Genomic DNA, 15,100 nt, shown 5'->3' with positions numbered 1-15,100 from the left:
TACAAATATAATTTATACTTCAATTTTTGTGAACATAACATGAGAATCGTCACAACAATAACATCACAATATCTCCATTGTTTAAGATCGTGGGAGTTACATTTGATTGCAAGTACTAAATTACAAAACCTAACAATCAATTTATATTCCTATGGTTTTTGTGAATGATCGATCTGGTAATAGTGTAGAGGCAGACATTAATTTGTACGTCCTTTTCACAATGGTCTCACTAATTAACAACAGTAGAGAATGTAGCCAGCAGTTTTGATGTGCACGTATGTCGTTTCCGTTTGTCCCCGATATACTCGTAAGGTGTGCGTGGTGTGGTGTGGCTGAACTATGTCCCTGGCAGAACCAGTCTCTTCACACTCCGCCGCGCTACGCTCAACTATGATCAGCCTCCCGGTGCATAAACCTAACAAAAGGAGTCCATGCACGTTCATGTTATTACTCGCTTTCTAGATCTTGTAGATGCGACACTATGTGTATGCAAAGGAAGTGATTACGCGCGCGCAATTGACTAGTTCAGACAACAGGAAGTACCTACATATTTCACTGCATACTTTATATTGTTGCCGGCTAAAGTTATGAACAGTCCTCACACATTTTTCTATGACACACTTAACAACTGTAAAACGTCTTATATACGTATTAGCTGTGGCCCGCGATTCCGTCCGCGCGGAATAAAAAAACTTAATAAGTAGCCTATATGTTCTTTAATACTATGTTCTATGTCAAATTTCATCAAGATGCGTTTAGTCGGTCTAGAGATACCTTCAAACAAATATCCATCCATCTAAACATTCGCATTTATAATAGTAGTAAGATATATTTAAAAAAAAAATTAGGTACTAAAAGTACATCGTAACAGTGAGTTTGTAGTAATGACGCGGGCCGTAGGTTCGATCCACGGCGACGATTTCATAAGCAGTGAAAAAAAAAATAGTGTTTGTATATAACAGAAGTATAAAATACACATCACTCGTTTGATAAGATACATCAAAACGAAAATAGTTACATAATTCATCAGTTCGTTTCAAATACTGACCTAATTACGTCACGTACACGTAGTTGGTTGTTCTATTTCCAAATCTGGACGGTGCACATGACTCCAAGATAGAAAGATTGATTACTTTATTCATTTCTACTGTACAGTACTACAGTACTACAGGTACAGCTGTAGCTCATAATGTATCGGTATAATAAAAATCCTATCATGATAACGGAAATAATTTCAATCTAATATTTAATGTTTAGGATTAGAATAAAATCCAATATCAAAGTACAGTGAGACAATATAAATTCTATTGATAACGTTAAATTGACTATTATTTTATAAGTATCTGATTTCTAAACAATTTTCTAATAACACAGCAAGATAAAAGAGATGCAAACTAATTTATTATTACAAAGAATTTTATTAAGATGACGGTAACGTTTAACAATATGATGAAAAAACGCCAACAAAACATTTAATTCTAGTGTCATCGTATAAAATAAGAATAACAATAAGCATCACAAAACAAAGCTATTTGCATTCCGTTCCGAGCGTAACCATTTATGATGTACTAGCTAATGCATACCACTTTACTTGTATATATTTTATATGAATTTTCTGTTGCATAATTGTGATGCTCTATTTAGACAATGGAAAATAATTACACGGAAACCATTATGGGTGCTTCTTCGTATTATACTCTGCAAAAATGTTAAGAAAGTGATCGTAATAACAGAGAAAATTTGTAATCTTAATTCAAGGATAAATAACCTCAAATAACTCACTCATTATGAGATTAGTAAATCGTAGACGACTATGCCTAATAACAACTCACTTGTCTATAGTGACCCGTGAAACACGAGGTTGAATACCTTGTTATAAGTAATTGAGTGCGAGTCATCTATTGCAATCATTTTATTAGAGGATACAATGTGAACACACTTCTTGAGTTAAGAGGATCACCTTATCTTTAATATCGTCATAACTACTGTGTGTAGGTAGATTAAATATTGTAGTCTTGTTTAGACACCCGAATTAAAGTAATAAAATATTTTAGCTTAAATCGACTACCAAGTTATTTTCAAATAACTAAGTACTTACTTATGCTGTGGTAAACGACTTCTAAATACAAGTTTAGTTTCGTTTATTTGATTGGCAAAAATGTTTTCGAACAGAAAGGGATCGCGGTGAGCGCGACTACATCGGTTTTGCGACGCTGCCGGAGCAGGTTCACCGTAAGTCCGTGAAGCGAGGCTTCGACTTCACGCTGATGGTGGTCGGCGAGTCCGGTCTCGGCAAGTCCACGCTCATCAATAGCCTCTTCTTGGGCGACCTCTACAGAAATAGAACAATACCCGATGTACACGGTAACTTTTGTTTCTCTTTAACTTAGCCTAAACAAACTCATGTCATCTTCGTCAATTGTAACAGCTAATCCCGATCAAAGCCACTTTTCTTGTACATTAATGGTTGTAACAGATTTGTGTATATCAAAAGAGCGTTGAAATATTTAACATTTTTATTGTTAATACAGATAGATTAGAAAAGACGACAACTATAGAGAAAAAGACGATGGAGATCGAAGAGCGAGGCGTACGACTTCGGTTGACGATAGTGGATACGCCTGGTTTCGGGGACGCCATCAACTGCGAGGACTCGTGGCGGGTCTGCTCCGCATACGTCGACGACCAGTTCCGGCAGTACTTCACCGACGAGAGCGGCCTCAACCGCAGGCACATGCAAGACAACAGAGTGCATTGCTGCCTTTACTTCGTACCGCCATGGGCTCATAGGTACGGTAATTTTACACTTTAAATGTATAAAAAAAGGCTTAGATGTCTTCTAATATGTATTGGAGATTATAAGTATATTTCGGAAGCCCAAAAGTGTATTGGATTTCGGTTTTAATTGGGGATTCTTGTGCTTCATTTCGGAATACAGTGGTTTGCTTCTTGTTTGTATTTAGTCACACCGAGGTCGTCAAATTCGCTATCTATCTTATAGTTATATATTAATGAACACTATCAACATATTTCTATGAGTAAGATTATTCAAAGTTATTTATTCAGTACGCAACCATCTCTTGATATAAAGAATGTGGCGGGTCAAAGTTGATCATGGGTTCTGATAGCCGCGCGCTGTGGACTGTTGCGGAAGCACACGTGCCCGCCTGCCCGCATATAGAGGACAATCATTCTAATGTCATTGACATCAAAAAATATTGAGCTCATTATGATCTTTGTAAATTGTACATAGTAGGTAAAGACTTCCGATTTTTTAATGCATTTGATGCGACGATTACTTTGGGAGGAATATATTCGATGTGAAATGAACAATGTCAATATAAAACAACCATCAATATTTGTGACTATTATTATACTTTTATTTTAGTCGTGCCTATAGATAGCAAGTTTAATTTACTATGACTTTATTAATATTTTGATGAGTGATATTTGCTTTTGCTTTGGTCTTTTAAAATAAAATTCGTACATTCTTTTATTGAAATGCGACTCACTCTATTTACGAAACACTTTAGTACCTACTAAAATATATATTTTGGCCTCAGTTTCTTTAAAGAGAGTGTATTTATATGTATTACAGTTTCGGCAATAGAAACGTAAGGTGATGTCAAAGTGATGTTTATTTATTGCTGTGCATGTATAGAAGAATTTATTCATCCACTAACAGTCCAATAAAACCTCATTGCGCTAATAGTTCCATTTCCAATCACACTCCATGTTACGCCTCATTTGATTGATGGTAATGGTATCGAGCTATCTCACGATCACTTAACGTCTGTAACAATTGAACGAGCGGCATTATAACAGTGTAATTGATACACTTTAAATTGTTTTAATATGGCAGCCTGAGGCAAGTGGACGTGGAGATGATGCGGCGGCTGCACAGGAAGGTGAACATCGTGGTCGTCATCGCCAAGGCAGACTCACTAACTGTCATGGAAGTTAAGAAACTCAAAGCGCGCATACTTCAGGACTTAGAAGATTATCAAATACAAGTATTTAGCCAAATTTGTTAATACTTAGCAGAACAAGTATGACCAAAAGTATTTTTGCGAACATTTCATGATTGATGGCAATCGGACTTATTACGAACAAATTTTGATACTTAGGATGTAAAAATACCTAGAAATGTGCCTCAAAGCAAATGGAAAAAATTGTGTACCCGAACTAATTACTGCGACTTGACTTGATTGTTTATTCTCTTGCTTGCTTCAGGTGTACCAATTCCCCGAGTGTGACAGTGACGAGGACGAGGAATTCAAACAGCAGGACCGTGAGCTAAAAGCGGCGGTGCCTTTCGCCGTGGTCGCTGCAGACACCGTCATGGAGGTCGGCGGTCGGCGCGTGCGCGGCAGACAGTATCCATGGGGCATCGTTGACGGTAAGCACAGTCCTATCTCAAATAATTAATGCCTCTAATAATTGTTAACCTTAATATTCAACAATATAGGCATCCTTCTCACTCTTCTTAAAAATAAGAGATAACTATAACGACATTTGAAATTCACGTTTACCGTGTAAAGAATGTATTGTACGTGTTATAGAATGTTGCATGTGTTATTAAACTCATTGTTATTAAATAATAACGCAGAATGTATAAAAATGTCAATTGTTGCCTCCTTTGCTTACATAAGTACAGATTTGTATAAGAATTTGTATCGTGTCAAGATAAATTCGAATAAACTACTATAAATTTGCTCAAAACACAAAACATAGTCTCTGTTGAATCAAGAATTGCGATAAGTGACGTTAAAACGTTAATATGTAGGTGTGGCACGTTTTGGTTTGAATTACATTCTTATCTTTTGAGTAGATCGCTTTGACTTTGATTTTTTTATTCTTCAACGGAAAATAACATGATCATTAACATTTATTTGCGAATTATTTTTTAAAATACGGATAATAGAAGCTGATACAATTAAAGTTATTCAAATAAAGACGTTATTTTGAAGGCGTGAGTCTTTCTGTTCCGTAAAGTAGCTTAAAATTAAAATAATAGCTTACTGCACTTTAGAGAAAGAGCTAAGAGCTATCTTAGACTATATTTAACTAGAATAAGAAATGGATATAATGTTGTCCCCTTGTTCAGTGGAGAACCCGCGTCACTCGGACTTTACGAAGCTGCGCACGATGCTGATCTCGACGCACATGCAGGACCTGAAGGACGTGACGCAGGACGTGCACTACGAGAACTTCCGAGCGCAATGCATCTCGCAGATATCGCAGCACGCATTGCGAGAACGAGGGTAACCTCATTGCTTGCCTCTTTTGCTTAGCCAAAATATCTTATATTAAGATAATGGATTCTTGAGTTATTTTAAAAAAGATAGTAATGATATTGAATGAAGATGGCTACGGAGATAGTAGAAAACCAAAGAGAGTACGTGTGTATGTGTGAAAGAGGACGTGTGAGTGAGATATGGCGACTGACTGAAAAGTATGCAACAGTAGTAGATAGCAGATAGGTTTTTTCACTTTACGACAATGTTGTTTTTGTTTGCATTTTACAGAAAACTGAAGAGAGATTCCATGGGCAATAACAATGAAGTAGTTTTTACAGACACCGATCGTTTATTACTACAAAAAGATGAAGAGGTAAAAACATTTGATAATTATTAAAATGCCTTGTAAAAATATTTCCGTAGTAAAACCTCATGATAAAACAAACGAATGGAGTGGTACCAATTTAAAGGAGAAGATATGTTTAATAAAAATACTTAAAACTGATATAAATGCATACTTGAATCGTATCTCCCAACATTTTACACGCCAACTAATAAAATAATACTATTTGTATGAGCTGATCGATTATTTTAGCAAATAATTTTAAATGATCTTTTATTGTTGACAGTTGCAAAGTCATGTGGAGGTAACTTTTCCAGTAGATTATGAACAGTTCATAAATTATAGTAACTTAAAAAACTCAATATAACCCTCATAAAGTAGATATTCTACTTCTTGTATCAGCGACGCATGGATTTGTATTTTAAATTGATTTATAGCGTCATAATAGTCATGTGTTTATAAACTGACATTTTTCATGTGGTTAAAACATCCTGCATGACTTCGCTTAGTAATAGAAAAAGTTTTCCTACATATTCATCCATGTATAAATTTTTAATTAAATTACAAATCAATATACGTTATATTCCATTTCATTTGCAGATTCGACGCATGCAGGACATGTTGACTCAAATGCAGGAGAAACTCAAGGCTTCCGATAAAAAGCACGACAGCATTATAGATGTATAAAACATAGACTGCAATATTTAGTTGTAGCGTTATTTATAAACGTATTATAAGGTTCAAACTTTAAGGCAGCTTGTGGTTAGCTGCGAGCAAATATCAGCAGCCGACACTCTCTCAGCACCTAAATTTTTGTCTGTGCGGCGTCTCTTATGAAATTGCGATCCGCCATAAAGTTTGAATAGCACTGTACCTTTTCCCATAGATAGTAGTTAACTATAAACCTCTTGATATTTATGGATTGGATTGATATAGAGAACTTATTGTCAATAACGGGAACGAGGTGTAAATATTAATTAGTTAATAAACTAGTTACCTAGTTATTCTGCTGATTTTAGAACTAAATATATATTCTATTGATATTAATAGTCTAATAAATTAATTATTAGAATTTTATTGTAATTTTTTTCACTATTTAAAGATCTGTTTTAACAGACTTATAAAAAATTTTTAAAACCTTAATATTGTAGTTGAATTACTTTATTATTTGTTTACAATTAAGTTTTTGCCTAGAGTTATTAATAATTCACAAAATAAATGCTAATACTGAAAAAAAAATCACTTTGTTAGCTTGAATAACTTACCCGAGTACCTAAATATTGTAGACGATACATAATGCGGTTGTTATAAATTGATGTGCCAGTTACAAAACAATAGTACGAAAACTTAAAAAGGTAAAACCGACCAGAAAGTGTATACACACTATTTAATATTATGTTTTATTTACCATATCAATTAATTTAGTTAACTGAAGTGTCAACGTAACATAAAGTTAGAGTAGCAGAATTTAAGTAGAATTATTTCGTTATGTGTTTTAATAAGTAGAAATTGTAGTAAACAAATGAAGGTTGAATTTTCAAAAGAAATATTTTTACTCGCCAGATTCCAAATAATGTAACCGATTTGTTACACTCGTATTACGACACTATCGCCATTCTTTTCATTATCTTTAAAAAATCAAAGATAGCAATATTGTTCTTAAGTGTCACGATATTAGAAATTTACCTTAATAGGTAATTCTTATCCTTTATCAACCAAACGTAGCCATACCTTTGCAAATCAACCTCTAGTTAAATTAAAAAAATAATTAAATAAAATTGTCGACATAACTTCATTGAGACCTAAAACCTAGCTCAGTGATTTTAAAGCAGACCTACAAATCCATAATTATTTATGCGATCGAATGTAATAGAATAAAAGATCGACCTAATCGTGTCATCAATATACACAGTGATAAATATTTTTATTAACAACGGTTGTAACAAAGTTTTATTAAGGTTTTTCATTATTTTTGTAAGCGAACTTTAATAGTATGTTTGTAAGCAATGATACTATGTATTTGTAATTAAATTTAATCACTTTACAATTTTCTGTAGCAAAGTATTTTAAACATAACTCATAAATAGACAAATTTATCTATTTCTGTGTATATTAATAGCTAAAAAAAGATTTTGCAGCAAATATGTTTGCTCGTTTATGACAAAAAAGTTAATTTATACCAAAGTTTTATGATGTGATTTTTTGTATCAATATATTATATATAGTAAATTGATACTTTACGTATAGTGGTATTTTATTTAATAAAGATACTTGTTTATTTTTCAATTTGCCGACATATTAATTCCGTAAAAGCCTATTCGTCAAGAAAAAAATCCGCAAACTATCCCATCCTAAATACATATTACATATCATATTATGATGATGATGATATTTAATTTTAATGCCTCGGTCAACAATGTTAAATGGCTACAAATATCTAATACCGGTGTAGCCGAAAATTTTTATTAAATCCCATTTATTAAGTCGCCGACTTATAGAGACATATAGTTCAATCAATCAAGCGACACACATTCAAAAACAAAAAGTTTCCCGCGGTTCTACTTCAAAACCTCCACGACACCTTAGGAAATTGAGCAATGCTTTTTCAGAGGTGTCTTGGTACATGTAAGTTTTTGAACTCCAGCGAAATCATTAACGACTATTGGAAATACTTACAGTCAGTTTTACAATTTTTAACAGTAGAACGGTAAATTCTGGTAGAATTTTTTTTCCAACAATGTTTATTATCATAGACAAATGTCATTTCCACTGCCGTATTTTATTCTGTCAAATTTTTCGAATAGCAAAGCAAAAACCGATTTAGGGTTAACTTTACTTATGATACGTTGTTCATCTTTTATTTTGTATTAAATATATAAAAGTAACAAAATAACATTGCTTGATTTATTATGCGATAGTTGTAATTTTAGGCAACTCGTTATTAACAATGGCTGACAGAGATTTATCCATGGGTCCGCGAGAAGGGATAACATATCCTATAAAGGTGCAGTATTGTGGAAATTGCTCTATGCCAATTGAATATTGTGAATATTATCCAGAATATGACAAATGTAAGCAATGGCTCGAGAAGAATTTACCTACAGAATTCGAAAAAGTGAAAATAGGTAAGTACCCAAAAGATAGGTTATATCTAACAACATTTCCTATATTTATCTTATAATTCTCGTAAATTAACTTTCTATGAAACTTTTCCGCATATATTTTTAAAGATGAGGAAGAAAATGCTGGAGGCGAAGAAGAAAAGAAACGTCAAAAGCGTGGAGGCAAGGGTATGCTTAAATCTAAGAAGAAAGAAGATGTTCCCAAGCTTGTACAGGTTTCCCGAGCGCCGAGAGGAAAGAAAAAGTCTGTCACTGTAGTTTCTGGATTGAGTACATTTGGTAAATTTTGCAAGAAGTTTTTTTTAAAGTTATACATACCTTTCAACTAGATATTTTCATGTATAGACCTTTTTGTCCATACCTTTGTTCATCTTTATGCCTTGACAGTATTAGGTGATATGGTGACATGTCATGTTATGACACATTTCAATTTTACATATAACAATATGTGCATTAAAATAATTAAATCTGTGCTTATTATATTTCAGACATAGACTTGAAAGTTGCTGCAAAGTTTTTTGGTACCAAATTTGCTTGTGGTTCTTCTGTAACTGGTGATGATGAAATTGTTATTCAAGGAGATGTCAAGGATGATTTATTTGATGTTATACCAGAGAAATGGCCTGAGGTAAATGTCCTTTTAAATGTTTTAAGATTGTTGTATAATATACTATTTTGTGTTTGGGGTGTTTCCAGGCGTGAAGTAATTTATTAGTAAAACAGATGTATGGTACTTGCTAATGTTTAACCATGATCCATTAAACTATTTTTTTTTTGTTTCCATGTATTTTATTACAATAAAATTCAATTCAAAAATAAATTGCACACAAGTTTAATGACCATGCTGTAACTTTTCCAGATTGACGAGGATAGCATCGAAGATTTAGGTGATCAGAAGAGATAGTCACAAACTGCTATACTAAAGTGTTATGGCATTGCTTTAATTTCTATTTTACATGCAAAGCTTTTAACTTGCTAGTGACACAGTAATGTGTGACCTCAATCTAAAATAGAAATTGAGCATTGGTGATGTTTTATTTATTTTATGAGCTTCACAATATATGTGATTATTGGAAATTTGTAGTTTTTATTTTAATATTTTCCATTTATATGTCTGAAGCTTTTTAGTTATGACACTGCATTTACGAATATCAGTAAAATAAAGTGATTATACCATTATAAACACATCAAATCAATTTAGTATTTTATTGAAAAATGAGGCTAAAAGGAATTGATTAATGTTTTGACTATGAATATCACAAAATAAAATAAAAACCCTATCCCTATGTCTATAACCTATGTAAGAACAAATTGAAGATCTGTTCTTGGCAACATGTAATCTTATATTGTATGCCCAACAAAATGATGAGCTTAATTAATGAATGAGAAAATTTTTAGGACTGCTGCTCGAAAATATTTTATAAAAAGGGAATCTGAAGGAAAACTTCATTGCAACAATGCCTATTTTTGTGTCGAATTTGAAACTAAATTATTAAATTCGAACCGATAACTTGTACGAAATAAAAAAGAAAACATTGTATAGATTGTCCTTAAAAAAATTGTTTACGCCAATACTTGCCACAATGAATAATGAAAAGTTATTTGGTAGGAACTAAGATAAACTTTAAATGTCTCAAACTTGAGAGTAGACTCTCCAACGTTGACCGAAGCAGAGCAGACCTATGTAGTCATCGGTGTTTAGTAAAATTGGGCTTTACTTTTATAACATCATTCCAAGTTTCATTTCGAACCACGCTTATTCAGTATTGAAGCATACATTTGATCGAAAAGGGAGTAATAAAATTAAAGATACTTTTTAAACATAATATTGTTGCTAATTGGTAGAATTCGTAAAAACTACCGTACCAATGTAATTGTTTTAATGTGGCAATATTGTCATAAAATTATTTTATGGCAATACAGTCTTTACTTCGCAAAATCAAACACAACACAAAATAAAATCACTTTTCTACATTTTGCGTTCATTGTGTGTTGTGTTTTGGCACTGTTACAATGATATATTAGTGCTAGTGAGAACAAAACTATAGATGGAAGCTTGCAGGAAGTGATTATGAGCACAAATCAGAATGTAGCGCTTAGTCAAGTTCCCTAACAGAGTTTTCCAAAATTATAGTATCGATCTTTTTTGTCCTCGAGTACAAGTGTATATAAATAAAAACTGAAAATGTCCGTGGTTAAAGGAAAATTGGTGAAAATGGAAGTTATTCAAGTTGGTGAATATGAATTCACCAAACAAGATATAATTGGGCACGGAGCCTTTGCCATGGTGTACAAAGGAAGGAAGAGAAGGGTACGCATCTATGATTTTATCATTGTTTATTTTCGCTTGCTATTGTTTTTGTTTTTCCTGCTTGTTTGTTTATGTTGTTATTCTAATCGCATTACTATAAAAATGTACTACTCTGCTAAATAATGATTTGGTTGCTCCGGCCGTAGGTGGCATTAAAATGTCACACGATGATGTCTCATCTGACAACGAAAAATTCAAATTGAACAATTTTGCTAAAGTACTAAAAATTCTTTTATCGTTGCGATTTTTTCTTCAAGATGGATGTAGTCTTTATTTGTAGACACTCATTTAACTTTGTACCCGTTTGGTATTTTAACTTTACATGGTATTTTTAACAAGTCTGTGCTTAAGAGATCTCTCAAAATGAATTTTAACCACAATCAATAGTGTTTTAATTGAAAGTAATGTACATAAATTATAGTATTTTTATGTCCATTCTATACTAACTTAATATGGTAAATAAAAATATTCAAATAAAATTTATATAACACAAAATTACATGCTATTACAAGCTGTACATAAACAATCTAGTTTTAATCATTTTACATGAACTCCATATACATCAAATTATCCCCAAGAGTGCTAATACTGCTAATGTATTAGAATTACTTTTTATTATTCTTTTTATTGTTGATAAACTTGTTTCCAGAATTTTAATTACCAATGATATTGTCATTGTCTTGATCAACTGTACTTTTGTGTGATTACAAAAAAAAATGTTCGTATACTTGATACATTCAGATTCAGATCACTTTGGAGTTCATTTACAAATAAAAAATTTGTTTTTATACTGAATATGTTAATTCTTGCACCAAAGAAAAAATATTTATGTCCAAACGATCTATTTCTCTTTTCTGCTTGAGATGATAAGTTTTACAGTAAATATCATGCATAAAACATTGTAAGACTGATTACATGTTGATTGTCAGTGCTTACACCCAAAATGTAAAAATGTAACAACTTCTAAGACTTGTTTTAGAAGTTAATACATTTTAACGGTGATCAGCATGTAGTCATTGTAACTCTCAAACCAAATGAACTTCATATTAAACTTACTTGTGTCAAGGAAATATTAATGTTCTTCTTCTTCGAGTCAGACATCACATACTGGGTGTCAGCTATTGACTATTTGTGATTGTGACATTACATGTGATATGATAGTGAACTCAATTTATACATTAAATTTTATATGTTTAAAACATTGTTACCCATTTAAATATGATGTAGATTTAACATATTTAGTACAACTGAATGCCAAGGAGTGTTCAGTTTCTAGAAAATTGTAGACGAATGGAACATGTTTAGAATAGAACTACTAAGTTTCTGTTTTTTGATAATATCTTACCATTAAATACCAGGTGAAATTATGGTTAAATAGTACCACTTTATTGGAGTACTTATCAGCATGGTATTTTAAGAGATTGATGTACTGTGTGGGTAACATAATATTTTTTACCAATGGTTATACTGAGGGTAAAACTATAGTATTGTTAAAGTGACAAAAACATATACAAAATTTTTGTGTGTGTGGATAACTTGGTGTCATACAACAACGAAAAGTACCAAATTTCCCGCTAAGAACATTGTCATTAAAAATGTATTTTCTATTAAAGAGCATAACAACTAAGTAATACCAGGAAATTAGAACATCCAAAATGAGTAGTTTAACTGGTACTTGTTTAATAAGCCAATCCACTTCATGTTAGCTAAACAGTGCAGTGAGTCAACGCCCCACTTAATGTTTGCCTCCTTTTGGATGTCGACTACAAAAATGAGAAAGAATCATTGAATACACAATGCACGCTTTACCAAGCAGGTCCGACATCCGCACAGCTGTACTTATTCCAGTTCCAAGTTATTTCTGTCAAGTCCATTGACTCGCGATCAATTAAAACATTTTCTTGTACTTAAAAATGTAATTAATGACTGGCGTCCGTTAAATAGTTGATCGACATTTGTGTAGACATGATGTCAGTTAAATGCATTTTCTATGAGAACACGTTTGACTAAATTAATGACAAATATATCGTATGTCATGTTTACGTACCTACCAAAACTATGCAACTGTACAATCTTTTAACCATTCAAACGAAAAAGTTCGTTCACCTAAAGGAGTCGTTATCGTCGAGTCTACTAGGTGCTCATTGTTAAAAAAAAATGTGGTTCATGACAGTCTTTGAAAAATTACGATCAAGATAAAATAATGAAAGTGATGGAGAAAATATAAAACGATAAGTAACACGCACTTGCGCGTTTGAATTAAGTTATGCATAAATTCAAGTACGTACGTCCTTAGGATGATGTCATGCCATGTATAGAACTGTATTAAATATATTCTGAATAAAAATTGTAGATACAATAAAATATTCTTCATACGCGTTGCGAATATACATTCGCTATATACTTTTGCCAAGGTTCAAGCGAATTGCTTTACAACTAGTTGGTGAACCCAGTAGTTGTAACTGACCTCCTTTTACGATAAAGGTGTGGCGCTAGCTCGTAAAGATTAATTAAATCGCCAACAAATTCTGTTTTGATCTTGTATCTAATTTTGTTAATTTCTATCATCTCGTAACTGTTCTTCAGAAAGTTGTTAACTTAATGTTTCTCAGTTTAATCACAAGTTTGGCCTTAAATCAACGGAATCAACAATGAAGGAATTAATTATAATGTTCATCATTGAGTGTAAAGATTCACGTCATTCTACATATTTAAGACAATAAAACATTTCTTGCCTTATTACAAGTACAAAAGCATAAAATGCTTAAAGGGCAAAGTATTTTACGTATCCATCCTGTGCAAAACAATTGACAATCTTTATAGTTGACTGACAATTGAAAACGTGATACCCTAGATCACAAGCTTATTTAATGAACAACCATTATTTATTGGTTTTTATTCAAATGTAAACTGAATCAAGTCGTTGATACGTGATGTACTTAGTTGACAAAGGCGCCTGTAAGTCTAGAATGTGCACCGTGTTCCGGTTGGTGGCGGGTTCGGTTTCAAACCTTTTGTTCCCGCCTCGTGATACAATATATCATAGAACAATATGCGACATGCTTCGCACATCTCAAGGCCAAAAGACATTAATACGCAGTGTCCAATTTTACCTTAAACCTCATTTGCATGTTATCACGTTTATACGCTCGTTATCATTATGTTGTCGCATTTAAATTTATATAAGAGCAGGCATCCATACAAGAATAAGGCTACTGTTACACATCTTTATAAGGCTCATGGAAAAAGCTTGGAAGTTGTGCGTAGTGCAGCTTGGAACATCCTTTGTACAATCTTCAAGTCTTAAATAACATTTTTACTTTTCGAGTATAGTCTCAAATATCGATTAAACTAAGTTAATGTGAAAGTTTTATTGTATGTATTTCAAAAGGTTATCTTAAAATAATCCGAGTCTAGTTAAAGAATACTTTTTAATGCATTATCTATAACGAATTTAAATTGCTATGACTTTATTACAGTAGAAATGAAACAAAAATACTTTTGTATGGAAATTTGTACATCTTTGGATTTAGAACAAAAAATATTTCACAGGAAAGGTCAATATATTTATTACTTGATCTAGTCTAAATGAATGAATTAAATATAAGTACCAGCTGCCTGCAATTAAGTAATATTAATTACACATATAACTAGCGTTTTTAATTTTTTTTTCCATGAAGATTGCGACAATTTATGTTGTTATTATAAACCTTCCTTTTAGGATTAACGTAGGATTACTTTATAAGGCATAGTGGCATTATATTATGCGCATAGTTTAGTACTGGTCTCTTTGTGACCAGATCGGTCTAGAAAAGATAGACCTTTGTTTATGCTTCTCTATTTGCGGTATCTTTTATCTAGTGGTATAAAGAAATACCTTGCATTGTAGTATAATTTTATGAGTAAAAAAGAATTTGTCTCATACCATTAAACGAAACAAATTGGATTTAATAAAAAATAAGATTGTAAAATATTTTAGTTTATTAATTTAAACATGGCACGATAATGCTAAAAGGAAAACTACCTCTAAACGATACAGTAAAAACTTAGTATAGATAAATGATGTGCATATTGAAAGGCTGAA

General features: G+C 32.4%; 3 protein-coding genes across 7 annotated transcripts in view; all 3 read left to right on the top strand.

The window, feature by feature from the left end:
- Septin4 (septin 4) overlaps positions 1 to 7,719 on the top strand; it is a 15,061-nt gene extending 7,342 nt beyond the window's left edge. For both annotated transcript variants that reach the window (XM_013309518.1, XM_013309516.1), the window contains exons 2-8: positions 2,173 to 2,364; positions 2,532 to 2,790; positions 3,863 to 4,013; positions 4,234 to 4,399; positions 5,108 to 5,264; positions 5,529 to 5,613; positions 6,184 to 7,719. In XM_013309518.1, coding sequence (XP_013164972.1) covers positions 2,268 to 2,364; positions 2,532 to 2,790; positions 3,863 to 4,013; positions 4,234 to 4,399; positions 5,108 to 5,264; positions 5,529 to 5,613; positions 6,184 to 6,270 — 1,002 coding nt within the window. In that variant the 5' untranslated portion in view covers positions 2,173 to 2,267 and the 3' untranslated portion in view covers positions 6,271 to 7,719. The remainder of the gene's footprint in view (positions 1 to 2,172; positions 2,365 to 2,531; positions 2,791 to 3,862; positions 4,014 to 4,233; positions 4,400 to 5,107; positions 5,265 to 5,528; positions 5,614 to 6,183) is intronic.
- A 646-nt stretch (positions 7,720 to 8,365) lies between these two features.
- On the top strand, positions 8,366 to 9,778 carry DENR (density-regulated protein). The gene is given in 4 exon segments (NM_001312008.1): positions 8,366 to 8,708; positions 8,814 to 8,984; positions 9,194 to 9,333; positions 9,565 to 9,778. Coding segments are annotated over 4 exon segments (534 nt in total). The 5' UTR covers positions 8,366 to 8,530; the 3' UTR covers positions 9,610 to 9,778.
- Positions 9,779 to 10,636: 858 nt separating this feature from the next.
- The window catches only part of Atg1 (serine/threonine-protein kinase unc-51-like protein Atg1), a 34,250-nt gene continuing 29,786 nt past the window's right edge, over positions 10,637 to 15,100 (top strand). For all 4 annotated transcript variants that reach the window (XM_013309452.1, XM_013309451.1, XM_013309450.1 and 1 more), the window contains exon 1: positions 10,637 to 11,016. In XM_013309452.1, coding sequence (XP_013164906.1) covers positions 10,891 to 11,016 — 126 coding nt within the window. In that variant the 5' untranslated portion in view covers positions 10,637 to 10,890. The remainder of the gene's footprint in view (positions 11,017 to 15,100) is intronic.

The sequence above is a fragment of the Papilio xuthus genome, unplaced genomic scaffold (genome assembly GCF_000836235.2).
Source record: "Papilio xuthus unplaced genomic scaffold, Pxut_1.1 DF827777.1, whole genome shotgun sequence".
Lineage (NCBI taxonomy): Eukaryota > Metazoa > Arthropoda > Insecta > Lepidoptera > Papilionidae > Papilio > Papilio xuthus.
Note: the sequence above shows the minus strand (reverse complement) of the source record. Positions and strands in the feature narration are given on the sequence as shown.